Source organism: Chanodichthys erythropterus, chromosome 12, assembly GCF_024489055.1.
Source record: "Chanodichthys erythropterus isolate Z2021 chromosome 12, ASM2448905v1, whole genome shotgun sequence".
Taxonomy (NCBI): domain Eukaryota; kingdom Metazoa; phylum Chordata; class Actinopteri; order Cypriniformes; family Xenocyprididae; genus Chanodichthys; species Chanodichthys erythropterus.
Window position 1 is genome coordinate 1,347,068 of NC_090232.1, and position 26,807 is coordinate 1,373,874.

A 26,807-nucleotide genomic window follows, 5' to 3' on the forward strand; every position below is an offset into this window, starting at 1 on the left:
CCAGTCCCAAGGCGAGCCCTGCACCCCGAGTGGAGTGAGCAGATTTTTACTTTTTTTTTTTTTTATTGTTTGCTTGGGGTGTTGGTGCACGGTGCCTCTATGGTGGACATTTGCAGAGCTGCGGGCTGGGCGACACCGAACCCTGCATCCCTGGCATTTTGGTCAATTTGGAATTGAGTCCCGAAGCACTCTTGATTATCCCCTGAGTAACGCCCTGTCCACTCTATCCCGCTGGTTTGGAGAACTTCCTTGGGCTTACTCCGGATGCTGGAAGGTTACAACATCTGTGGTAGCACTTGCATTGGTTCCCAGAGCGTCTGCTTCCCCAACACTCGTAACGTGGTTCAGTTCGCTATGCCGTTTTCCATTGGGACCCCATTATGTCAGTATCGACGTTCCCTGAAGGAGGAATGGAGACGTTATGTCCCCTTGCCATAGCCCCGAGTCACTGCTGAACGGCCGGGGTACCTATTTCAGCTCCTCAGCAAAATATGAATGGAAGTGAGAATGCCGGTCTTATTTATACCCGGATGCTGGGGGTGTGGCCCAGAATGTAAATCTCACTGGCCAATTCCCATTGGCTCGTTTTGTACCACTTGGAGGGGATTGGGTTCCCAGGCGAGACCCCATTATGTCAGTATCGACATAATGTCTCCTTCAGGGAACGGAGGTTACAATAGTAACTTATACGTTCTGAATGTAAGTCAAAATGAGTTTATCAAACATGATTATGGTCTGAGTAACATCTGTACAGTAACATCAGCAGCAGTGTTTATGAATGTAATCTCTGATTGATCGTTTTTGTTTGTTCTGCAGTGTTTGGTGATGAGGAAGATGGATTGAAGAGAGAGTCAGTGATGGAGGGAGATTCTGTCACTCTAGACACTGGTTTAAGAGAGGAATTTAATCTAATAAAGTGGAGGTTTGGAGATTTAGCCTCAATCATTGCTGAAATTGATAGAAATAAGATCTCATATACTAATGATGAGAGATTCAGAGACAGACTGAACCTGAATCATCTGACTGGGTCTCTGACCATCAACAACACGAGAATCACAGACTCTGGACTTTATCATCTATGGATCCATCACAGCGCTGGGACCTCAACTGTGACATTCATTGTTGATGTATATGGTGAGGACACTTTTTTACTTTTCAGAATAAATAGTTTTAAATGTGTTTTTGTTTTATAAATTAAACTGAATTAAACTGAGTTTTAAAGTGCATCAAATACAGTTATAATGTGTTCATTGTTCTGTATATAATCACAACTGTGATTGGACCGCAGGTGATCACATGACTGATATTCAGAACAAGTGAATTTTATACCAAAATACTATAAAAAATGAACAGTGATTGACTTACATTTGATTTCACACACATTATGAGCAGATATTTTTAGTTTCATGCCACCAGTAGTTATAACTCCAAAACAAGTCAAAGCAGAATCAGTCGTTCTGTAGAATAAGGAAATGAAATTGAACATAAACAGGTTTATGATAAACGTTCCTGTGCTGTTATATGAAATAAGATCCTCGTGGCCAATCAGAGTAGTTTATGATAGATATTCATTGCTACTGTAAGTATTTTAAAGTAATGATTGTTTATCAGATGTCTGTGGAAACTAATGACTGTTTGCCTTTAACTGTTTCAGATCCAGCTCTGTCTCCAGGTGATGTAACAGGAATAGTTGTTGTCGTTCTGCTGGTGTTATCTGCTGCTGCAGTTTCTGCTGTTTTATACTATCACCATAAGATCTCTGAACTAGAAAGGCAAAACCGTGAGTATTACCGCTGATACAGCAAGAGAAAAATAATGAGCTTTATTGTGCTGAAGTGGATCATGGTCAAAATTACTTCAGATTTTCTTCTCATTCTGACGTCTGAACAGCAACTGAACCTCTTAAATACCAGATACAACATGCTGCTACAGCCTTAAATATCTATGGGTACACATGCGTCACGTGACAAATCATACATCATCAAATACCTCCATTTTTACAGTCCACAACGTGAAAACTGTGTTTTAAACACTTAAGTCATCTCATGATACAGAAAAATAAAGTTTTCACTTTGTTCTCCTGCTTCATTTTACTGATAAAATACACCATTAAAAATTTCATGTTTTGCTGCAAGACAGCAGTTACATGAATATAAAATGAAGATTGTACAAGCTAACATTTATTTTCAAAAGCAAGTGATCAACAGGCACTCCATGTGTCGCATGCATCATCAAATAACTAAATTTTTACAGCCCAAGCAACAGCTTGAAAACTGTTTTCAAATGTATTCACTTTGGAGAGCAAGAACATCTTCAGAAAGCTCAGTTTTCTCGGTACAGAGAGAAAAAGATGTAGTCAATTTAATCATGACTTAATCAGACTTAAAGTCTGAGTGTATATAAAATAAGGACTCTACATGACACACTTTTAAAATGAAAAACATTAAGTTTTTTATGCAATTCGACGGTGCATGGGTGCAAATTTTTAAAAGTTTTCTCACAATTGTGAGTTTTTTCTCATAATTGTGAGTTTGTATCATCATTCTGACTTTTTTTTTTTTGAAATTCTTACTTTTTTCTTAATTGAGAGATATAAACTATATTATAAAGATAATAATATGTATGATATAATGTATGCAAAATATATATAAAAATATAAATAATGTAAGATATAAAGAAATTAACAATTGCAAGACATAAAAATGAGAATTGCATGATAAAAGCTTATAATTCTGACTTTTTTTCTTGCATTTGCGAGCTTATATCATGCAATTCTGACATTTTTCTTGCAATTCAGATTTTTTTTTTCTCCAAACTTTGAGATATAAACTTGCAATTGTAAATAACTTGCAGTTATAAGGTCCAATTCTGAGGAAAAAAAGTTATGGGTTCATAAGATGCAGTTGTGACTTTATATCACGCAATTCTGACTTTAGAACTCGCAATTGTGAGAAATAAAATTCAACTGTGTGTTTAAATTACGCAATTCTGAGAAAAAAGTCAGAATTGTGAGATAAACTTATAACTCATCTAGCTATCACATGTAGCTCAAACTAACACTGTTCTCTTTCTATATGCTAATATTTTGTATGACCTCTTTGATTTTTTTAAGAACAGCATCAATTCTTCTAGGACCTCCACATCTTCTCTATGATTATTCCTGTATTTTCCTTTCAGGTTCCACAGGAAAAAATGCAAATGAATCGGAGACTTCAGAGATTCCGCTGTTGAGTAAAGAAGATCCGGATAGAGCAAGAGTTCAGCCCACAACTTAGTGCATCATGAAAACATTTAGTTAATGGTGCTATGGAGCCATGTGCTTTTTAAACTGTTTTAATAGGTTTAGCATAAAAAATATGCTAATTTGTCTAGAAACACCAGAGACCAGAAATGTAAAGCATCCAATGGATTGCATACAATGGTGTCAATGCAGGCAGATCAGAAACATTGTTGAATATCAAGTGTCCACAACTAAGCAAGCCACAGGCGAAAGCGGCAAGGAACTTCAACAGGTGACCAACAGGTGACAAAAATGGAGAAACAAAACCCTTGGGGGAAACCAGGCTCAGTCAGGGGACCAGCGAACAGTGCGCGATTATGATTCAGGCAGCATTACAGGTCATAAGTCCGACTGGGATCGCAACAGTCAAAATATTTAATCCAGTTCCAGTTCTAGTTGAAGATCATATTCATGGTTTGTTGGGAATCTGTGGCACTGGCTGTTGTGTCGTGAGATACGGCCCAGATCCGGCTGATAACGGTAAACCTCGGGATAAACAGAGAGACTAATATTAGCATAGATGCTATTCTACTTCTGATGTAACGAGTACATCTGGTGTTATAGGTTCCAGCTGACCTAATTTATGCAGCCTAACAATCCTTTAACGTATGTGAAAACACAAATTGATAATGTGTTATGTGTATGCCAGGTTAAGGAGATGCATTTTTTAATCTAGATTTAAACTGACAGAGTATGTCTGCATCCGAACAATGCTAGGACGATTGTTCCAGAGTTTAGGTGCTAAAAAGGAAAAGGATCTAAGGATCTATCTAAGAGCAAATCATTAGTAACTCTAATGAGAGCAGTCTCAGTACTATAGTAGGGTCTAAATCCTGACTAGAAATCCTCACAGATACCATTTCTTTCCAAGAAGGAACGTAGTTGCGATGATACTGCCTTTTCTAGTATTTTTGACAGAAAAGTAAGATTTGAGATCGGCCTGTAATTGACTAATTCTCTAGGATCAAGTTGTGTTTTTTTAATAAGAGGTTTAATAATAGCCAGCTTAAAACTTTTTGGTATGTATCCTAGTGATAAAGATGAATTAACAATATTAAGAAGAGGATCTATGACCTCTGGAAGCATCTCTTTCAATAGCTTAGTCAGTATTGGGTCTAACATACATGTTGATTTTGATGATTTAATAAATTTAGACAATTCTTCCTCTCCTAAAGCAGCGAATGAATAGAATTTTTCCTCAGGGACACTACAGTGCACTGTCTGACACGATACTGTAGTAGATGGTTGCATGGTTATAATTTTCTATTGTCAATCTTGCAAGTAAAGAAGTTCATAAAGTCATTACTGCTGTGCTCTTTGAAACATTAGAAGTTGAAGCTTTATTTCAGGTTAATTTAGCCACTGTATCAAATAAATACTTGTGTTTGTTTGCTTCTAAGAGATTTGGAAAATAAGTAGATCTAGCAGTTTTAAGGCCTTTCTGTAGGCAAAACTGCTTTCTTTCCACGAACTGCGAAACACTTCTAGTTTCGTTTTCTTCCAGCTGCACTCCATTTTTCTGGCTGCTCTCTTAAAGGCCCGAGTGTGCTCGTTGTACCACGGTGTTGAACTAATTTCTTTAATCTTCTTTAAGCACAAAGCAACTGAGTCTAGTGTGCTGGAAAAGAGAGAGTCAGTAGTTTCTGTTGCAACATTGAGGTCTTCTAAGCTGTCTGGTATGCTAAGGCGATGATCAGAAAGATTATTTATATAGCAATCTATAGTGGTAGAAGTGATAGTTCTACCATATTTGTGGCAGGGAGACGGTTTTGCAGCCTTGACTAAATGTAGTATACACAAGACTAGATAATGATCATGTCATCGCTCTGTTGCAGAATTTCAACGGCATCGATATCGATTCCATGTGACAATATTAGATCTAAAGTATGATTACGACACTGAGTGGGTCCTGACACGTGTTGTCTAACACCAATAGAGTTTAAAATGTCTGTAAATGCCAATCCCAATGCGTCTTTATCATTATCTACATGGATATTAAAATCACCACCAACAAGGACTTTATCTGTATGGTACCCTGGTGGACTGTATACAGTAGCCAGCACAAATATCAAATGGTATTTGTTACTTACATTACAGAACGTTACATAAAGCACCATCACTTCATGTGACTTCCACATTCAGGAAAAAGGTCTATATGAATTAATTACGCTTAAATATGTTATTCAAACCAGAGAAAGTCTTTATCACTGTATTACAGACTTGAGTCTGAGTCAAGTCTGGATTCTATTGTCATGAATCCGAGTCGAATCTCATTTAAAACAAAGTTCTCATATTCAAATCCTATTTTTATCTTAGTTGTATTATATAGACAGCCTTATATTGATCAGCCCACCTCTGATTCATCAAACATGTGTTCAGTCATTTTTTTTGCTTGGTTCTCTGTACAAAAAAAATAAAATAAATTACAAAATCAGCTCTTTATTTTTCAACCCTGTCACAAGATCCTTCAGAAATCATTCTAATATTCTTATTTGCTGCTCAAGAAACATTTATTGTATACAATAGTACAAAATATTTGTGTATAATATTTTTTTTCAGGATATTTTGATGAATAGAAAGTTCAAAAGAACAGTGTTTATTTAAAATAGAATCTTTTGTAACATTATAAATGTCTTTACTGTCACTTTTGATCAATTTAATGCATCCTTGCTGAATAAAATTATTAATTCCATTAATTTAACAGGCTAATAGATCAAGAGTGTTATGGTGTGTGTATGATGATTGATTTTTGACCCTTTGACCTACATTAATTATTTCAACGATCACATGACTGAACAATAATGAAGTTAATGCTTGTATTGTTGCAGTTTCATATCAGAAATTTCTGTATATATTTTCTTTATATTATTGGCTGACCCAAACCAAACCGTTATAGAAGTGCACAGAATTAATTAATGTACATACTGTATTTATTTTATTTTATTTTTTTATGTGCATTTCTACACTTTTCTAAATTAAGCTTCAGTTACCTCTTTTATTTTTTTAACCTTATCTTAAAAATAAATAAAATATTTAATATTTTTCTTATCTTTACCTTCACTGAATCTGAGAGTGAAAAGAGTCGATGTAAACAACAGATGGCAGTAATGCTTTACTAAATTTTCAGATCCAGTGTGAAGAAGAAGAAGAATCTGCCTTCAGGATTTGGTCAATCGGATGGGTGTGGCTCAGTAATTAATAGAGAAATCAGATTTAGTTGGAATCTACAACAATATGTGTTGGTAATAATCTGTGGTAAGTGTGTGATTTCTGTTGACTTTGAGCACTTTTGCATTTGCTGTTTTGTTCACTTAAAGTTTTTAAAGACACAGACGCTTTTTAAGCACATGTAACAGCACATTCAGTTCAAACACCTTCATTCAAAGCAGCATTTTAAAATCTGACAGACAGTCGGAGCAGTTGTTCACTTGTTCACTCATTCTGTAACTGCTGTATAGACCATGTCAGTTTAGTGACTATATCAGCAAGAGTCAACAACAACTGGAGAAATATCATATTCACACATGGAAATATCATCCTAAAATAAGTATTTCAGTGATTTAGAAAACAAAATAAAAACACTGAACCATGTTTCTCTGTCAAAATATCTATAATGTTTTTGTCTGTTAGCTCTTTTGTCTTGATTCTTGATGTGAGTTTAATCTCTGATTGGCTGTTTGTGTTTGTTCAGGTACCATGAAGCTGGATTCGCTGGCTAGCCGGGTAAATTTCAGATTCGTTTGCGCCAATCCTGGGTTTTCGGTACCATGACAGTGTCTTGGCTTTTAGCGGTGTTCATCACCATAGTAACTCCGAAATTGGACCAATCAGATGTGAGCAAAGTGATAGTGACACATCCAACACGTTAAAGTCCCGCCCCCAGTTTGACTATATAGTAAAAAACAAACATTTAAAGATGAAATTGTCTGGATTTAATGATAATTACAATTATTTTTATGATTTATATAATTAGTATATGATCTATATTATTATTAATACATTACACACAAACAATTTTAGTTTAACAGTTATTATTAAGCATTTAGTTTAAATTAATGTTAATATATACAGATCATATGTACTATAAATAAGCTGTTGATAGAGAAAGTTGATGATCAGCATCATGGTACCAACAAAGCCGGATTGGACTGGTTTGGTTTTCTCAACTCGAAACTCATCCTATAACCCTGAGTTTGTTCAACTACCATCATGTTACAGTTCCTAGGAGTGTTTGGATATGATGTGGAGAGAGTGTCAGTGATGGAGGGAGATTCTGTCACTCTAGACACTGGTTTCAGAGAGGAATCTGATCTAATAACGTGGAGGTTTGGAGATTCATACTCAATCATTGCTGAATCTAATGGATATAAGATCTCATATCCTGATGAGAGATTCAGAAACAGAATGAAGCTGAATCATCTGACTGGATCTCTGACCTTCAACAACATGAGAATCTCAGACACTGGAGTTTATCATCTAGAGATCAATGGGACCTCAAATAAGACATTTGTTGTTAATGTCCATGGTAAGAATATTTTTTTCATTAGAGATTTTCATATTTGTTTTGTTTTAGGAAATAAACCAGATTCAATGTTCAACAAGCAAATATTCATTATTCCAAAGAGGAAAAACACATTGAGAGCTTGATTATAAAGACTTTCTGTCATTCCTCAGAATTCATCACAGTAAAGCTGCTTTTAATCATTTATATTGTATAAATCACTATAAAGATAAATTGATTTGACTAAAATAAGATCATATCAGATCTCATATTACTTTGACTGTTCTGCATGTGAGTTTATCAGAGTAGATTATGATCAGAGTAACATCTGTACAGTAACATCAGCAGCAGTGTTTCTGAGTTTAATCTCGGATTGATGTTTGTGTTTGTTCTGCAGTGTTTGGAGCTGATGAAGATGGAGTGAAGAGAGAGTCAGTGTCAGTGAAGGAGGGAGATTCTGTCACTCTAGGCCCTCGTTTAAGAGAGAAATTTAAACGAATGCAGTGGTGGTTTGGAGATTCATTCTCAATCATTGCTAAAATTTATGGAAATAAGATCTCATATGGTAAACATGATAGATTCAGAGACAGACTGGAGCTGAATCATCAGACTGGATCTCTGACCATCAAGAACACGAGAATCACAGACTCTGGAGTTTATGAACTACGGCTCGATCACAGCACTGGAGCCTCAAGTGCGACATTCATTGTTATTGTCTGTGGTGAGAATACTTTTTACTTTTTAGAATAAATAGTTTTAAATGTGTTTTTGTTTTATAAATTAAACTGAATTAAACAGAGTGTTAAAGTGCAGCAAATACAGTTATAATGTGTTCATCAGTCTTACAGTGTACAGCCTGGATACAATAGCAACCACATAGCAACACCATGGCAACCACCCCGAGTACCCTAGTAACCGCATAGCAACACCCTAGCAACCACCCGAGTACCCTAGCAACCGCATAGCAACACCCTAGCAACCACCCCGAGTACCCTAGCAACCGCATAGCAACACCTTAGCAACCACCCGAGTACCCTAGCAACCCCATAGCAACACCCTAGCAACCACCCCGAGTACCCTAGCAACCGCATAGATAAACCTTAGCAACCACCCCGATTACCCTAGCAACACCCTTGCAACCACCCCGAGTACCCTAGCAACCGCATAGCAACACCCTAGCAACCACCCCGAGTACCCAAGCAACCGCATAGCAACACCTTAGCAACCACCCTAGCACCCGAGTACCCTAGCAACCGCATAGCAACACCCTAGCAACCACCCCGAGTACCCTAGCAACCGCATAGCAACACCTTAGCAACCACCCCGAGTACCCTAGCAACCGCATAGCAACCACCCCGAGTACCCTAGCAACCGCATAGCAACACCCTAGCAACCACCCCGAGTACCCTAGCAACCGCATAGCAACACCCTAGCAACCACCCCGAGTACCCTAGCAACCGCATAGCAACACCCTAGTAACCACCCCGAGTACCCTAGCAACCGCATAGCAACACCTTAGCAACCACCCCGAGTACCCTAGCAACTGCATAGCAACACCATAGCAACCAAACAGAGTGCCCTAGCAACCATTTTGCAAAATCTATATCTCTGCATCAGAACATCATACAGACATGGGGGTTGGTTTATATTGTCAAGCAGCCTTTGGAGTATCATCATTGGTAGCTGGCAAGTCACTCCCTAGCAACCAAACAGTACCCTAGTAACCATTTTGCAAAATCTGTATCTCTGCATCAGAACATCGTCCAGACATGGGGGTTGGTTTATATTGTCAAGCAGCCTTTCGAGTATCATCACTGGTAGCTGCCAAGCCACTCCCTAGGAACCAAACAGAGTACCCTAGCAACAGTTTTGCAAAATCTATATCTCTGCATCAGTACATCGTAGAGACATGGCGGTTGGCTCTTTTGACTCATGCTAGCAATCTGGACTTCCAACATGCTAGCAGTGAATATCTACATGCTAATAGTGATTAGCTAAGTGCTAAAGTGGGCTAAGAACATGCTAATAACTCTATAAAAACTCCATAGTATCCATCTGTGACAACTACCAATCTATCTATCTATCTAATAAAACTTAAACTTTCAAACTTCAAACTTTTAAAACTTCTTCAAACTTTCTGGCTATGCTTTTTCAAGCCAACTTAAAGTTTGTCCTCAAAATTTTTTATCTAGTTAGACATGAAACAGTATGTAAATTTCTTAAATCACAATTATCAATGTTATCACAGTATTGTTAAAATGTGCTGGAATTCTTCAAAAAGTACTGACATGTAAATAATTTCACCAAGTTTTACATTTAAAATAAACAAACAACAAATAAAAGTACATCCTATTTGTAAAAAACACTAAAAACATCCTGATTTACAAATGACAACATGACTGACAACTATTATCTAATAACATACAAAACGTTCAAATAAAACTTTGAAAAACATTTCATAAAACGGTAAACCTTACATTTAAAGGTGCAGCATGTAAGATTTCTGTCCGCTAGAGGTCTATTCAAAACAAAGGCGTAGCTTGATGACAGCAAGTTTGAGCGCGGAATCCTGGGACATGTGATCTCCACCTCAACAGACGGTGCAAAAGAATAGGGATTGGACTCGGGAAGAAATCATGTTCATGGATGTGATTATTAACGTTACTGTAGTGTGAAGCAGAGCAGGAGCGAGTGTTGTGGAGCTGAACGAGGAGCTGGAGTGATTGATCAACACGCCTCACGAGCAGCGGGACTTTTATTATGACACAGTCGCTGGCGCCGCTTCCGCTTTTCCGGTCATGAGTATGAGGTAACACAGCTCTGTTTATCATATTAGATACATTTGAGAGTGTTGAAAATTATGTTATAACGTTACTCTGTGCGTTCGCCCGGCGGCTGCTGTGAGACACTGTTACACACTGCAGTAAGATAGATCCATTTTACAATATCAGATTAAATGCTGGATGATTGTGTTGATAAATGACATGCAATTCATTTTAAAACATATTGTATGATGGAGAAAATGCTGTAGTGATGTTAATAAAAATAAAGCTGCATCTGATTATGCTATGTTAGCTACTTCACTAAATAGTGTTTTTCTCTGAGGCATGGTAAAGCACGGTACTCGCAAAAAATCAAACAATAAGCCTAAACGTGTTGAGCTATATAACAACAATTAGTTGTTAAAATGTTTAGTTGTTCATGCAAATACTGTCTGTTTTTTGGCCAGAGAAAAACTAAATCTGACACTGGGTGGCGCTCATGGAAACGCAGAAATAGAGCCGTTTCTTGTAACGTGAACCTCCGTAATTCAAACAAAGAAGCACTGCGATTATAAACACTACAGGCAATACATGGAGTGAAGATGAAAACAAAATGCCATCGAAACTTTTCTGAAGACAGACAGAACCTTCAGAGGTACATTCATATAATTAATTCATATAATTTCATATAATTTCTCTTATCACACTTTTAAAACCTCTCAGCTTTCTGCCATGTTCTCACGCAGAACGAAACCGCTCTGTGCGCATGCATGAGACTGTAGCTTAATAATGCTGGACAGTATTTATTTATCACGAGTTGTTCAAATCGCGGTAATCGAATACAGTTTTAATAATAATTAAAAAATGAAAGAATAATACTAAACGTGGGGAAATTTAATAATAATTTATCATGAAACCGGTAATCATTTCATACCTATTGGTAATTGTAGCACCGTAGTTTATTTCAAGTACCTCTTCAGCTGTGACATTAGTGTCTGGTTACGCCACCGTGTAATTACCGTAATATTGAGATGACAACACGTGAGGTTATATTCGGGAGCTCTTCCCATCCTTGGACTGGGAATTATGCGTTTCTATGGCACATATCTTACAAACTGTAATTACAAGCTCAATGAGGACGTGAACGCTTTTTACGAGGCAGAATCTCGTAGTTACTGTAATTACGATATGGCGAAAACGTAGCTTTAAACACGCCGCTGTCTTTAGTTCTGTTTACTTCCACCTACTTGATCATAGAAAATGAATTATGCATTTCACCAACTTGTTTCCCTTTTCATATAAAAACAAAGTGTTTTTACACAGAAGTTTAACAACTCAGCAGACAAGGCTTCATTTCTCACTTTGATAAAAGCAGAAATGTGTTGATGATGTCACTGATTGACACTGGTGGGCGTGTCTAATCTCATTAAAGGGAGCTCGTCTGATGGCTCTCTCCATTCACATTGTCTTTCAACAGCAGGTCTATTTCAGTCACTGAATCATTCACGGTGTTTCCTGAGGATTCTGAAAGAAAATAGAGACAGAAATTTAAAAGAGATAAAGAGAAGAAACAGTTTTGCTATAAAATATTTTTGCAATATGAATCTCAAGAGATGTTTTTCCTTAAAAAAACAACAGAGAAAGTAGATAGAGGAGACGATTATCAGTTAATGAAAATTTAAATCTGAGTCTGTTCCTCACAAAAAATGATCTTAAGGCTTCTGGATTGATCAATTACTAAACTCTTAGGATGTTTTTTTTTTCAGTTTTAGAGATTGACAGACATGCTCACAGAATGTGTGAAAACTGTTGGGATTTATTTTGCTGTAATGACATTTTTCCTAATGTAACACATATAAAACACATTCTGAAAAATTATTCTTATTCTTTTAAATATATAATAAGAAGAAACTCATAATATAAACAGCAATGATTATTATCTGACCAATTAAATGCAGAGAAACAACTGCAATTAAAGCTGCAAGCAGCGATGAAAGGGCCCTCGCACCCGGGCTCACCGCCACCTGTTGGCCTCAGGAAAACAGTGAAAAGTGGGCGACATGCATGTAAGCGAGTAAATACAGGAGAATTATGGCAAAATCATGTAAAAGTGCCACACTTCCTGCTGCCAACAGGTGGCGCTATAGCTAACTGAATATTGTCATATAGATGTCTTTAGGCCAGGACTCTTATCACACATGTGAAGTTTGGTGCAGATCAGACATAATATGCCTGAGTTACAACAGCTTCCTCTTTCATGGCGAAACATCAGACTTTGTCAGTCCGCCACGGACACGCCCTTCAACAAAAACTCAAGATCTTTGCAATTTAACATCTCAAAGGCCTTAAGATTAGACTGGCCATATATGATGTGCTTCTGGTTTAATCTCTATGAGGAGTTAATCACAGTGTAAAACATGTCATTTCCTGTTGCCCCCAGGTGGCGCTATGACTGTAACTGAATATTGTCATATAGATGTCTTCAGGTCAGGACTCTAATAAAACATGTGAAGTTTGGGGCAGATAAGACATTGTATGCCCGAGTTACAACAACTTCCTGTTTCATGGCGAAACATCAAACTTTGTCATGCCGCCACGGACACGCCCTTCAGCGAAAACTCTAGATCTCCGCAATTTAATGTCTCAAAGGCCTTTAGATTAGACTGACCAAATATGATGTTGATCTGATTAAAGCTCTAGGAGGAGTTTGTTAAAGTACAACGTCTGGAAATGGCAAAAACTGCACAAATTTTGCAAAGAAAATTCTAAATATCTGACTTCCTGTTGGTTTTCAGATTTCACTCCAAGAGACTTTTTTGTAGGTATAGGGCTGTTAGATGTTTGTACCAAATTTCATACCTGTACATGAAACGTAGTGTCAGGGGCACTTCGTTGAAATTTTTTAGGTGGCGCTATCGAGCCATTTTGCCACACTTAATTCTGAAACCCATATCAGACGTAAATTTTCACCACTTCTGACGCATCTACAAAGTTTCATGAGTTTTCGAGTATGTTTCGGCCCTCAAAAAAGTGATTCACCTTACATGGCGAAACATCAGATTTGGCGGTCACCACGGACACGCCCTTCAACGAAAACTCAAGATCTTTGCAATTTAACATCTCAAAGGCCTTAAGATTAGACTGGCCATATATGATGTGCTTCTGGTTAAATCTCTATGAGGAGTTAATCACAGTGTAAAACATGTCATTTCCTGTTGCCCCCAGGTGGCGCTATGACTGTAACTGAATATTGTCATATAGATGTCTTCAGGTCAGGACTCTAATAAAACATTGTGAAGTTTGGGGCAGATCAGACATTGTATGCCCGGGTTACAACAACTTCCTGTTTCATGGCAAACCATCGAACTTTGCCAGGCCGCCACGAACACGCCCTTCAGCGAAAACTCTAGATCTTCGCAATTTAACGTCTCAAAGGCCTTTAGATTAGACTGACCAAATATGATGTTGATCTGATTAAAGCTCTAGGAGGAGTTCGTTAAAGTAAAACATGTGGAAATGGCAAAAACTGCCAAAATTTTGTAGAGAAAATTCAAAATATCTCACTTCCTGTTGGGTTTACAAACTTTGCACCCAGGGGCTTTTTTGTAGGTATTGGGCTGTTACATCTGTCTACCGAATTTCATAACTGTACGTGAAACGTAGCACGAAGGGCGCTTAATTGAAATTTTGTAGGTGGCGCTATCGAGCCATTTTGCCACACCTAATTCTGAAACCCATATCAGATGTAAATTTTCACCACATCCGACGCATGTGCAAAGTTTCATGAGTTTTTGAGAACGTTTAGGTCCTCAAAAATGTGATTCATTTTGGAGAATAAGAAGAATTGGCTGAGCAATTCCAATAGGGTCCTCACACCATCGGTGCTCGGGCCCTAAATATTCACTGGACATACAATGGGATTTAAAGGATTGGTTCACTTTCAAATGAAAATTTCCAGATAATTTACTCACCCCCATGATATCCAAGATGTTCATGTCTTTCTTTCTTCATTGGAAAAGAAATGAAGGTTTTTGAGGAAAACATTCCAGGATTTTCTCCATATAGTGGACTTCACTGGGGTTCAACGGGTTGAAGGTCCAAATGTCAGTTTCAGTGCAGCTTCAAAGAGCTCTACATGATCCCAGACGAGGAATAAGAGTCTAATCTAGAGAAACCATCAGACATTTTCTAAAAAAATAAACATTATATACTTTTTAATCACAAATGCTCGTCTTGCACTGCTCTGTGATGCTCCACGCATGACGTAATCATGTTGGAAAGAAGTACCGCAATAGGGTGAAACATCTCATTTTCTCCTCCAACTTCAAAATCGTTTGTAAAGGGCGTTTGACTTAGTCTTTACATGTTCGCTTTGATGTAGGCGGAAGTACCAATCCAGTGTTTACACATGTGATCTTTCCAACATGATCACGTAATGCGTGGCGCATCATAGAGCAGTGCAGGATGAGCATTTGTGGTTAAAAAGTATATCATTTTTATTTTTGTTTAGAAAATGTCAGATGGTTTCTCCAGATAAGACTCTTATTCCTCGTCTGGGATCATGTAGAGCTCTTTGAAGCTGCACTGAAACTGACATTTGGACCTTCAACCCGTTGAACCCCAGTGAAGTCCACTATATGGAGAAAAATCCTGGAATGTTTTCCTCAAAAACCTTAATTTCTTTAAGACTGAAGAAAGAAAGACATGAACATCTTGGATGACATGGAGGAGAGTAAATTATCAGGAAAAATTTATTTGAAAGTGAACTAATCCTTTAATCATCTAAGATCGCCTTTTCAGATTCATGAACTATTTTGGTCATATATATAAATATAAAGCCATTATAGTAATGTTGTTCTACTCACCAGTGATGGTCACATTGAATCTCCTGAATGTGGTCTGTTCCCTGTTGATGATCTGTAGTTTATAATGTCCAGAGTCTGTGGTTCTGATGTTTCTGACCGTCAGAGATCCAGTATTCTCGTCCAGCTCCACTCGGCCTGTGAATCTCTCATCAGTTTGATCTTTGCTTGTAGCATTTGTAACAATGAGACTGTTTTCAGCTCCAAACGTCCAGAGCAACAGAGAACGCGTCTGAATTTCAGCATCATTCTTGAGAAGGACGGGATCTCCCACCGCCACTTCCACTTTCTTTACTTCATGTCACAGCAGCACACAGAAAAACACAAATGGAGAAGACAGAATACATGAAATCAAATGTGTTAAAGATATTCAGAGTTGTATTTTGAAGCAGTAGCAAGAAATCTGCAGTTTTCAGGCCAAGAACTATTCAAAGAACATTGAAGATATTACAATAGCTAATGTAGAAAATATAATGTCAAACTGGGTTAATAGCTATTGTAGTGAATTGACGAGAATAACAATAGGCGTTTTACTTTAATAAAGACATTTTTTGATATTTCTCTGAGTCGAGAATAAAGCTGAAAAAAATAATATCAAAGAAGTCTGATAGATGAGCTATGGAAGAGGATTAGGGCCAAACAGTAATACAGAAATAAAATCATCTCGGTATTAAAGTCATTATAATGCGAGATTAAACTCGTTAAATTTAGAGAGAAAAAGTCAAAATACAATGTTGAGAATAAACTAAATTTTGAGAATAAAGTTGTTTCGAGAAAAAAAAAATCGTAACATTTTGAGAAAAAAAAGTATAAAATGTCAAGAATAAACATTACTATTACATTTTGCATCAGTGCAAAACAGTGAATCAAATCTCCATAAAGGCAACAAGTTCACTTCAAGAATGAAAAAAGGGGCGTTGATGTGTTTTACTGTAAATGTGCAAATGGAAACAGACAGATAAACATAAATTTATTCTCAACATTTTTTTTACCAACTTTTTTTCTTGAAATTTCATGATTATTTTTCTCGGAACACAACTTTATTCTCAACATTTTATTTCGGCTTTTTCTTGAAGTTTCTTGAAGTTTCTCGAAGCACGACTTTATTCTCAAAATTTAATGCAAAATTTTTTCAACTTTTGTTCTCAATTTCATGATTTTTTTCTCAAAACGACTTCTCTGAAAATTTAACACGTTTTTTTCTTGAAATGCAACAACTTTATTCTCTAAATTTAATGTTTATTCTCACATTTTTTTCAACTTTTACTTGAAATTTCATAATTTTTTTTTCTCAAAACAACTTTATTCTCAACATTTTATTTCAGCTTTTTCTTGAAGTTTCTCGAAGCATGACTTTATTCTCAAAATTTAATGCAAAATTTTTTCAACTTTTGTTCTCAATTTCATGATTTTTTTCTCAAAATGACTTTTCTGAAAATTTAACACATTTTTTCTTGAAACGCAACAACTTTATTCTCAAAATTTAATGTTTATTCTCAATTTTTTTTCAACTTTTTTACTTGAAATTTCATGAGGTTTTTCTGGAAACTGACTTTTTTCTCTAAATTTACCAAGTTTTTTCTCAGAACACAACTTTATTCTCAACATTTTATTTCGGCTTTTTCTTTAAATTTCTAAGACCATGACTTTATTCTAAACATTTTATGCATTTATTCATCTTTTTTTTTCAACTTTTTTTCTCAATTTCATGAGTTTTCTCAAAACTACTTTTCTCTCAAATTTTTTTCTGGAAACTACGACTTTCTTCTCTAAATTTAAAAAGTTTTTTCTCGAAACACGGCTTTATCCTCAACATTTTATTGCGACTTTCTCAAAATGTAACGTTTGTTTTTCCCTGAAACACGACTTTATTCTCAACATTTTCTTTTTTCTCAAAACATACAGACTTTTCTCGAAAATTAATGATTTTATTCTAAATTTTACGTTTTTTTTTCTTAAAACATGACTTTATTCTCAGTTTAATGAAGTAAATCTTGCATTATAATGACTTTAACCTTGAGATGTTTTTGTTTTATTATTATCGCTTGGCCCTATTCCTCTTTTGTACAGAGCAGAGGATGACATCACCTAAATTTAACCAAAATAAATCTGAATTTCAAACCACACACTAGCTCTATGATTCCAGCTCATGCATTGTTTTCTGTTGCATAACACTGATTACAATAATTAAAGTAATTCAAGTTATTTATATTTGGTTTAATTTTGTGCACTTTGAGTAAATGATCATCAATGATCTACTCACCATCAACGTTCAGAAAGAGTCTCTTGCATTCGGTTCTTTTATTGCCGCTGATCTTGAGTAAATAGTGTCCAGAGTGAATGGTCCTTATGTTACTGATGGTGAGATTTCCAGAATCATAAAGCCTCAGTTTGCTTCTGAATCTCCCATCAGCTCCATCATATGTGCTACTCTTCTCTTCACTTACTTCAGCGATGAGATTGGACTCATCTTCATAACACCACTGTATGTTTTCATCATGTGGTTCAGTAAGTCCAGTGAACAGAGTTGGAGATTCTCCCTCCATCGCTGATATTTTCACCTCTTCATACGCTTCAGCTTTGGGGTGGAGAAATGAGGGTTATTTTGATTTGACATTAAAAATATCTTCATGAGTCTCACACACATTTTTGAAAGAAAAAAAATACATATGCAAAACACAGACTAAGAATTGAAGCCTTAATAAAATCTGTCTATCTAAATAAAGGAAATGGAAATCCTGTTAAAAGTATATAATACTTACCTATTTGTTGTAATTTGGAGATTCTGCGTCGATAGTAAATCACAACTGCAACCAGAAGCAGAACAGCAACAAAAACAACACCAACACATATCCCTGCTATAGCACCCGGAGAAAGATCTGGATCAGCTAAAGAGAGACAGTGATGGTGTCAGTCAATACTCAAATATACATGTCATAATATTGAAAGTCTTGCTTTTTCATCAACTCACCGTTGACAGAGAGAAGGAATCGCTGTGAGCTCTCGCTGCCTCTCATCTGTACTTCATACAGTCCAGCGTGTTCAGTTCTGGTGTTCGTGATGGTCAGAGATCCGGTCTGATTATCCAGCTCAAGTCTGTCTTTGAATCTCTCATCATCTTCATTCAATGAAGTATTTTTTGTTTCTAAATCGATTTTAGCCAGGAGGATGCCTTTATCTCCAAACCTCCACAACATCAGAGCATCTTTGTGTGCTTCAGAATCGGCGTGTAGAGTTACGGACTGTCCTTCTGTCACTGATACTGACTCCGACTTCACTCCGTCCGTCTCACCATCCACAACTGGAAAACAAGCAGAATGGAAATACATTTCTCAAGTTCATGAATCTTGAAACTCAATAAATGCCTTTTACATAAAAACATGATGTTTATCAATCCAAAGTCCTTTAACTCAGGGTTTACACTTGAAATCATGAAACCTGAATACCCACAATTACTAAAACAAAACAGCAAGAAACATTCTAAACCTCACCTTGGACAGTGACATTGAATATCTTGATCCTTGTCTGTTCTCTAGAGATGGTGAGTTTATACTGTCCCGAGTGTCTGATTCTGGTGTTTCTGATGGTCAGAGATCCAGTATCTTTGTTCACTTGTACTCTGCCTCTGAATGCCAAGACATCGGGGACTAAAAATTTGGTCAAATCGTCCGTTCTCCCTACTTGAGCTATGAGAGAGTCTTTAGGTCCAAACATCCACAGTATCGTATCTTTGTTCATTATTTCGGTGAGGTCAGAGTTTAGAGTGACAGAATCTCCCTCCATCACTGACACCGTCTCAGATTCACCAGACACACCTGGAGAACAAGCAGAAACAGTGTTAGTTATACCACGCTAACTTCTGCAGACAGATTCAACTGAAGCCAGTCAGTTCACATTCTTCTGCTTGTCTGTACAAGGTAAGCTATGTTTCATTAATAAGGTGTGTACTGAATTTGTTGCTTCAAAATCACTTTCTTAAGCCACTTTAAGCATCTTATATGGGGAAGAACGCTTGATTATGGTGCTGTTGTCTGTTTCAGCAGGCTATGCCGCCATCTAGTGTTAGCAGGTTTTCTAAAGCACAAAGTATAGCTACTTCACTTTTTACGCATACGCAAGGGTCAGCGTACGCAAATTTTGTCATCAGAAATGTCCGATTTTTGTAACCACGCATGGTCACACATGCGCATTTAATGTTTTTTGTTCATTTTTGGGCTTGTAACTCGTGGCGAGAGATTGCTCAAAACTGCACATGCGTCGAACACCTGTGTACGCATACGAGTCAAGTGAAGTATACTTTAAAAACACTGCGTTCGACTGTGCATGTAAAAAACAAAGTATACGTTGGCCTTCAGCTATGTGTGGATCGTTCTAGGCTAAACCGGCAAAATGAAAGTGTTAAATCCAAATTAATCAAACAGGATTGACTCAGATGCACACGTCACCGGATATACAAACGCACATCTTACTTGTTGTACGCACAAATTCTGACCTACAGTTTAAATAGAGTTTGTAAACTTTGATTTTGTATTAACAACTATGTCTCTATTTGTATGTATATAGGCAAATCTGGATTTTGCACACACAAGTTGTAAAGTATTAATGTAGTTTTGCACATTTGGTAGTTGTGCACACATTAATAATGAGCGCCAGGCTTATTCATTGGTGGTTGTTTGTGTGTGGGTTGTGAAATGCTTGAAAACCACAAAAAGTAAGTCTCAAAATCCAAATGAATCAAATATGATCGACTCAGAAACAAGTCAATTGAATGCATGTGTGTCTCCTGATCCACAATGGCAAATCTTTCTTGTTGCATGAACAAATTATGATACACAAATACAAATGAAAGCATTTGTATTCACAAAAATGTCTCTATTTGTACAAACTGCTGCACATTCATTTAATTCTGAATTTTGCACATTTGTTTGTGGATAGTAAAACATCTGCAACAGTTATAAAGTTCAAGGATAATTTTACACGCATTTATTAATCATTATGATACTAAAATCATCCCATATCAAGTCAAGCTGTGTCTTTAAATAACTAGGTCATAGGTAAAAAAAAAATGCACATGAATGCTCTCTGATGTCATGTTTACAACTAGGAAGATTTGAGATGGGCGTGCCACGTTATGCCAAACATGAAGGGAGCATAGGAAGGGAGAGGCACTGATAATTCATTGACTACTTTAAGAGACTGTCTCTGGAAAATTGCCAAGACGCGCTGTTTACTAAGAAAACAGGCGGGGAAAACTTTTTATCATCGTGTTTGGCATCGAAAGCATCAAAGGAAAAACCCTCCTCTAAGCCACAGGTCGTCTAATGATGTTCAGGAATAAAGTCAACTTTATGGTAAAATTTGCTAGACCTTGAAATGAACAAATTCTACAAAGAAAAATAAATAAAACAGAGAAACTACGTGTATATACAGCAATGCTCTTTTTCTGTCATGAACTGGTCGTCTGAATGTAAACACCTCAACTTTCTAGCAAGTTACTGAGTAAAAATGCGATTTTACCAAGATCATATAGCATATAAAAACAGCCGTTTGCCTCATTATTCATAAACGTTAATTCTTCCGTGTCAATTTCCATGCCTTTAACGTAGAGATGATCATTAAAAGTTAAACCGAAAAACCGAAAGTTAAGTTAAACTCACCGTTTATGAAGATCAGGAAGAGCAGTAACATGTTCCGTATGTTTATGATGCGCTGTAAAGAAAATTAATTTAATAAAGATTATGAATGGGATTTGTGTTCCGCTGAATCTCCTTAGTGTTTGTCATCCCAGAGCCTCACCATGCCCTGTCAAAATGTCTTTGCACATGTCTACTGTCTGACAGTACATGACGTATTTCCTGTAATGGCTCAAGTGTGTGTTTTGATTAGTCAGAGCGATCATCATTTTCATGATCGACTGTCGCGGTCACGTTCGTGCCCATGCATGCACCTAGTTTTGAGTATTGATCGGATTATGTTTTGAAAACCTGGAAGCTGGGCACAATCCAGTTTCAATTTCCATGGCGTTTCCCAACCTGTAAGCATTGCCCCTACTCAGTAGCTACGTCACTATCGTACATTTCTATTTTAAGCTACTTAAGAAAACGTATTAAAGTCATCAAATCATGAAATCCCCTGATGTCGTTCTCAATAACGCCTACTAGAGACCCTGTATGCATTTGGCGGCATGCAGTGACAAAGAACAGGATGTTTTTAGGTTCTGCGTGATTAAAAGAGGTTGACAAACGTTCAAGGATTATGATTAACACTTTTATTTTGTTCTTTGTGTGCATGTGGCGTCTATATGGTAAGAGTTATGAGTGTGTTTAAGTTACAACGTGCCTTCTAAGAAGTTAATTTCTTTAATAACTTTACAAATGTAATTTATTAATGTTTTTTTTGACCTGCTGAGAAATTCATATGCAGGTTTTAAATCAGTCTAATTGTTTATTTTTCAGATCTGAGTGCTTGAGAAAAATTACATGGAACTTTTATTGACATTCATCTCTATCGATTCGTGAAAAAAAAAGGCATAATACGAATCAATAACTGATAACTATAGGTTTGTTTATCAATAACAAACTTTTTTTTTTTTAGTCTGTCCAAAATATGTTCCGTTTCCTCTGCAGATGTGACAGATGCAGTGAAGACAGTGTCAGTGATGGAGGGAGATTCTGTCACTTTAAACACTGAAGTACAGAAATATTTGTTGATAATGTGGAAGTTTGGAAACACAAGAATCGCTGAAGTCAACAGACTCACACAAACCAACTCGACATACGACGGTCCTGATGGGAGATTCAGAGACAGACTGAAGCTGGATCAGACCGGATCTCTGACCGTCACAAACACCAGAACCACAGACTCTGGACTTTATACAGTAACAGTTATCAGCAAAGACACCAGTTACATGAGATTCAATCTTACAGTCAACGGTGAGTCAGAAATAATATATTGAAATGTTTTTGCTCTTGCTCCATTTCTTTAAGATATGGATAAATGAAGATCCTAAATGTGTGTTATGAGACTAACATCACAGTTTCCGTCATTATCAGAATCGCCGCCACAAAGTACTTCATCACCAGAAAGATCATCAAGCACCATTTTTTTGTCGTCCAGCTGTGCGGTGAATAATTTAACCATCAACCAAACTGAGGATGCCAACATTACTAAACTCCATCAGCCATGTTCAGGTGCTTCACTCATGATATGATACTCTGATAAATGTGTTCAGTAAGTGTGATATTTATTTTTGTAAAACTGAAAGTCAGACTGAAGTGAGAATGGAAACCACACATGAAACACATTCAAAGGTGTTGCTTTATGTAACTGCTGATGGGTGTTAAACAATCAATCACATAAAACAATTAAAATAGCAAGATTTTTATATGCATTTGGCAGGTTGTTTTATCCAAAGCATCTTAACATTGCATTCAAGGTTTACATTTGATCAGCTCATGCATTCACAGAGAAAGAAAGATTGTGCACTTAAGTGCATTTGTTTTGTTTTTCTCTTTTGTGATTTCACTGGAACAGACATCTGACCGCAGATGAGCGCGAGCGTGAGTTTGCTTTAGAGCTTGAGGCTAAAAAAGTAATAGGAGAAAGAATCACACAATAACACACTGCAATATTTGAGAGGCAGGGAAAGTGTAGATCTCATTTCTCGCTTTCATGTTGAAAGAGTTTGTTCTGAATATCTGGTAACTTCGTTCATACAGTCTTTGTTTAGCTCACGGGCAGCATTTAAAAACAGCATAGCCATCTGTAGTAGGAAATACTCACCTTCAAATAAAAGTTGATATATTTCACATATTTACAATATTTGTAGGGGACATGCGTGTTTACAAAGTTGTTGTTTAGTTTATGAATTTAAATTTTACATTTTTCATAATCTGTCTATAAATGTTTGTATCCCTGAGTATATGTCACCAGTTTGGTCAGTTGAAAGCAGAATGCTTATTTAGCAACTTGTGTTACATCATTATAGCCACATTTTTAAAACATTTATTCTCTCATAATTCTGTTGAACAATAAGTATAATGCTTGTTTATGGATATATTATGGATCATATTTAATATGCAATATTCTAGGGCCTATAAATAATCAATACAACCAAAACTTTGCTGAAAACCTGTCGTACACAATCTAATTCATGCCTTCTGTCCTCTGATTGATAATTCATACATGACACAAAAGGCTTCTGGGGAATATTTTCCATTTCTGAATTATAATTGATCTGCAATGAATTGCATAAAAATTTAGATTTATCGGCAAATACATCGGTTATTGGCTTTCAAATATAAAGAATTATCAGTTATCGGCTAAAGATTTTAGACTTTTGTTTTTGTAATCAGGCTTTCAAAAATGATAACAAAAAATGTATTTTGATTTATCGGCCAATATATCGGTTATCATCTTTCAAATATAAAGAATTATCGGTTATCGGCTAAAAATGTGAGACTTTTGTTTTTGTAATCAGGCTCTCAAAAATTATGTAAAAATTGAGATTTATGGGCCAATATATCGGTTATCGTCTTTCAAATATAAAGCATTATATGTATCGGCTAAAAATTTGAGACTTTCGTTTTTGTAATCAGGCTCTCAAAATAAATAAAAAAATTTGATTTAGAGTTATCAACCAATATATCGGTTATCGGCTTTCAAATATAAATAATTATCGGTTATCGGCTAAAAATGTGAGACTTTTGTTTTTGTAATCAGGCTTCCAAAAATTATAACAAAAATTTTGATTTATTGGCCAATATATATCGGTTATCGGCTTTCAAATATAAAGAATTATCGGTTATCGGCTAAAAATGTGAGACTTTTGTTTTTGTAATCAGGCTTCCAAAAATTATAACAAAAATTTTGATTTATTGGCCAATATATATCGGTTATCGGCTTTCAAATATAAAGAATTATCGGTTATCGGCTAAAAATGTGAGACTTTTGTTTTTGTAATCAGGCTTCCAAAAATTATAACAAAAATTTTGATTTATCGGCCAATATATATCGGTTATCGGCTTTCAAATATAAAGAATTATCGGTTATCGGCTAAAAATGTGAGACTTTTGTTTTTGTAATCAGGCTTCCAAAAATTATAACAAAAATTTTGATTTATCGGCCAATATATATCGGTTATCGGCTTTCAAATATAAAGAATTATCGGTTATCGGCTAAAAATGTGAGACTTTTGTTTTTGTAATCAGGCTTCCAAAAATTATAACAAAAATTTTGATTTATCGGCCAATATATATCGGTTATCGGCTTTCAAATATAAGGAATTATCGGTTATCGGCTAAAAATGTGAGACTTTTGTTTTTGTAATCAGGCTTCCAAAAATTATAACAAAAATTTTGATTTATCGGCCAATATATATCGGTTATCGGCTTTCAAATATAAAGAATTATCGGTTATCGGCTAAAAATGTGAGACTTTTGTTTTTGTAATCAGGCTCTCAAAAATTATGTAAAAATTGAGATTTATGGGCCAATATATCGGTTATCGTCTTTCAAATATAAAGCATTATATGTATCGGCTAAAAATTTGAGACTTTCGTTTTTGTAATCAGGCTCTCAAAATAAATAAAAAAATTTGATTTAGAGTTATCAACCAATATATCGGTTATCGGCTTTCAAATATAAATAATTATCGGTTATCGTATCGACCAAAATTGTCATACCAGTGCATCCCTACAAACTTGTATATATATTCATCTTCAGAACACAAACTAAGATATTTTTGATGAAATCTGAGAGATTTCAACACTTTCAAGGTCCAGAAAGGAACTAAAGAGTTCGTTAAAACAGTCATGTGACTGCAGTGGTTCAACCTTAATGTTATGAAGAGACGAGAATACTTTTTGTGCGCAAGAACAAAAAAAAAATAACGACTAAATGCACATTTTCTTTTTTTCAGACAACATCCACTGTTGTGGTTTCAATGAGACTGTGATCCGATTGGCTCTCTCTGCTCTGGTTGGCGTGGCTACTGTTGCTTTTCTGGTTTATGACATCAGATCCACAAGAAGTGAGCTGATCAGAACAGAAGAGAGCAGAAATCACCGTCAGGCTCACAGAGTAAAATCAGCCCGTCAGTATGAAATGAGCAGAAGGGTTAGTTCCAGATATGTCTGCTGAAGTTTGCTGGTGTAAACCCAAAAATAAAACATGCATTAAGATTTTCTGTATTTGCACTGCTGTTTATTAACAGATTATTTGGCATTTATTGATTGTATATGCATATGATTTTGATTGATCTGAAAATACATGGCTCTAAACGCCAAACTAAATAATAATTATCTATGCCATAGAGTGATTTTATAAGCGATTGCGTCTGATGCACCCCTGAAATGACTCTTTCAGAGGAAATTGGTGACTTTTAATAGTTTTAGTGAGCTTGTATTTTTCTGTTCTACACTTTTATCAATCGAATAGCAGAATTGATGTGATACACTAGCAGCTCAGATTATGAGTCGAAACCTTTTGTGTTATTTACATCTGTGTGGTTTGATCTGATGGGTGGAATAACTGTCCAGATAGCAGAAGAATGAAGGACATGTTTCATTTGCTTATAAAGGCAACAAACCTGATTAATTAAGCAAACTTTTTGTTGAGTTAATAGGAACAGTAGTACTTTTTTATTTTTCCATATCATGATATTACAGCTTAACAGCCACTAGGTGGCGCTCCATCACTGTCATTTGATTTAGTAGAGACCTGTGAACTGGACATAATCAGCTACAGCAAGCTGAATGTCAGACACAATCATTTAATGTGAATTTGATGGGTTTTGTTTGTTTGTTTGTTTTTTAATAAATATAATGTAAATTAAGTGGCCTGGTTAACTGCACTAACACATAAAGACCATTATTCATTTTACAATGTTTAAATTGTTGAAGGGTTTTTGAAGGATTTTCAATCAAAGACACAAATAAAGTATTTAGGTTTTCATTTAACAAAAAATAACCAGACAACAGACAAGATCTCCTCTCTATAGCGGAAGGTCTTTCTCGTTTTGTGTGTATCCTTCACTTTCTTTATATGTGAATGATTGTACTGCTAAATCTGCCAATAAAAATTTCCTCGAATTTATATGTAAAAACAGGTCTCATAATCAAATCAGTGATTTCCAACTGAAGAAGTGATGAGGGACTAGAAGTGGTAAATGTTCATAACACTATTAATGTGTTTAAAATAAATTGGAAATTAGAAATTATGTTTTTTTATTCCTAATTATATCTTTAATAAAATTGGAAGCCTCCCTTTAATCTTAAAATGCAATAATATATATATATATATTAAAAAATTATAAATAAAAACCCATTTATAATATGTTCAAAATAAAATAGGCCTACTTTGGCATATTTTGTCAATGCCCCATATAACAAAACCCATTGGAAA

At 35.9% G+C, this 26,807-nt stretch overlaps 2 protein-coding genes across 7 annotated transcripts; one reads left to right on the forward strand and one right to left on the reverse strand.

Annotated features, from left to right (window-relative positions):
* Positions 1–1,401: 1,401 nt before the first annotated feature.
* LOC137031680 (uncharacterized) lies at positions 1,402–21,227 on the reverse strand. Of its 2 annotated transcripts, XR_010896596.1 has the most exons (8): positions 21,063–21,227; positions 18,897–19,220; positions 18,377–18,706; positions 18,168–18,293; positions 17,669–17,983; positions 15,409–15,699; positions 11,905–12,067; positions 1,402–3,766 (listed from the first exon to the last, which is right to left on the reverse strand). XR_010896596.1 is itself a non-coding variant. In XM_067402815.1 (7 exons), exons 1-7 carry the CDS (start codon positions 21,091–21,093, stop codon positions 11,970–11,972), a joined length of 1,515 nt encoding a protein of 504 aa, XP_067258916.1. In that variant the 5' UTR covers positions 21,094–21,227; the 3' UTR covers positions 9,262–11,969. The 2 variants fall into 2 exon arrangements, 1 of the variants encoding a protein (XP_067258916.1); XM_067402815.1 differs by lacking the exon at positions 1,402–3,766 and having other exon boundaries at positions 9,262–12,067.
* Positions 20,609–26,470, forward strand: LOC137031682 (uncharacterized). 5 transcript variants are annotated; one of them, XM_067402822.1, is made up of 4 exons: positions 20,609–20,756; positions 22,032–22,337; positions 22,458–22,595; positions 25,324–26,470. In XM_067402822.1, the coding sequence occupies exons 2-4, from the start codon at positions 22,064–22,066 to the stop codon at positions 25,542–25,544; spliced, it is 633 nt and encodes a 210-aa protein (XP_067258923.1). In that variant the 5' UTR covers positions 20,609–20,756; positions 22,032–22,063; the 3' UTR covers positions 25,545–26,470. The 5 variants fall into 5 exon arrangements, with proteins under 5 accessions (XP_067258923.1, XP_067258924.1, XP_067258920.1 ...); XM_067402823.1 differs by lacking the exon at positions 20,609–20,756 and adding an exon at positions 21,327–21,439; XM_067402819.1 differs by lacking the exon at positions 20,609–20,756 and adding an exon at positions 21,358–21,709.
* Positions 26,471–26,807: the final 337 nt, after the last annotated feature.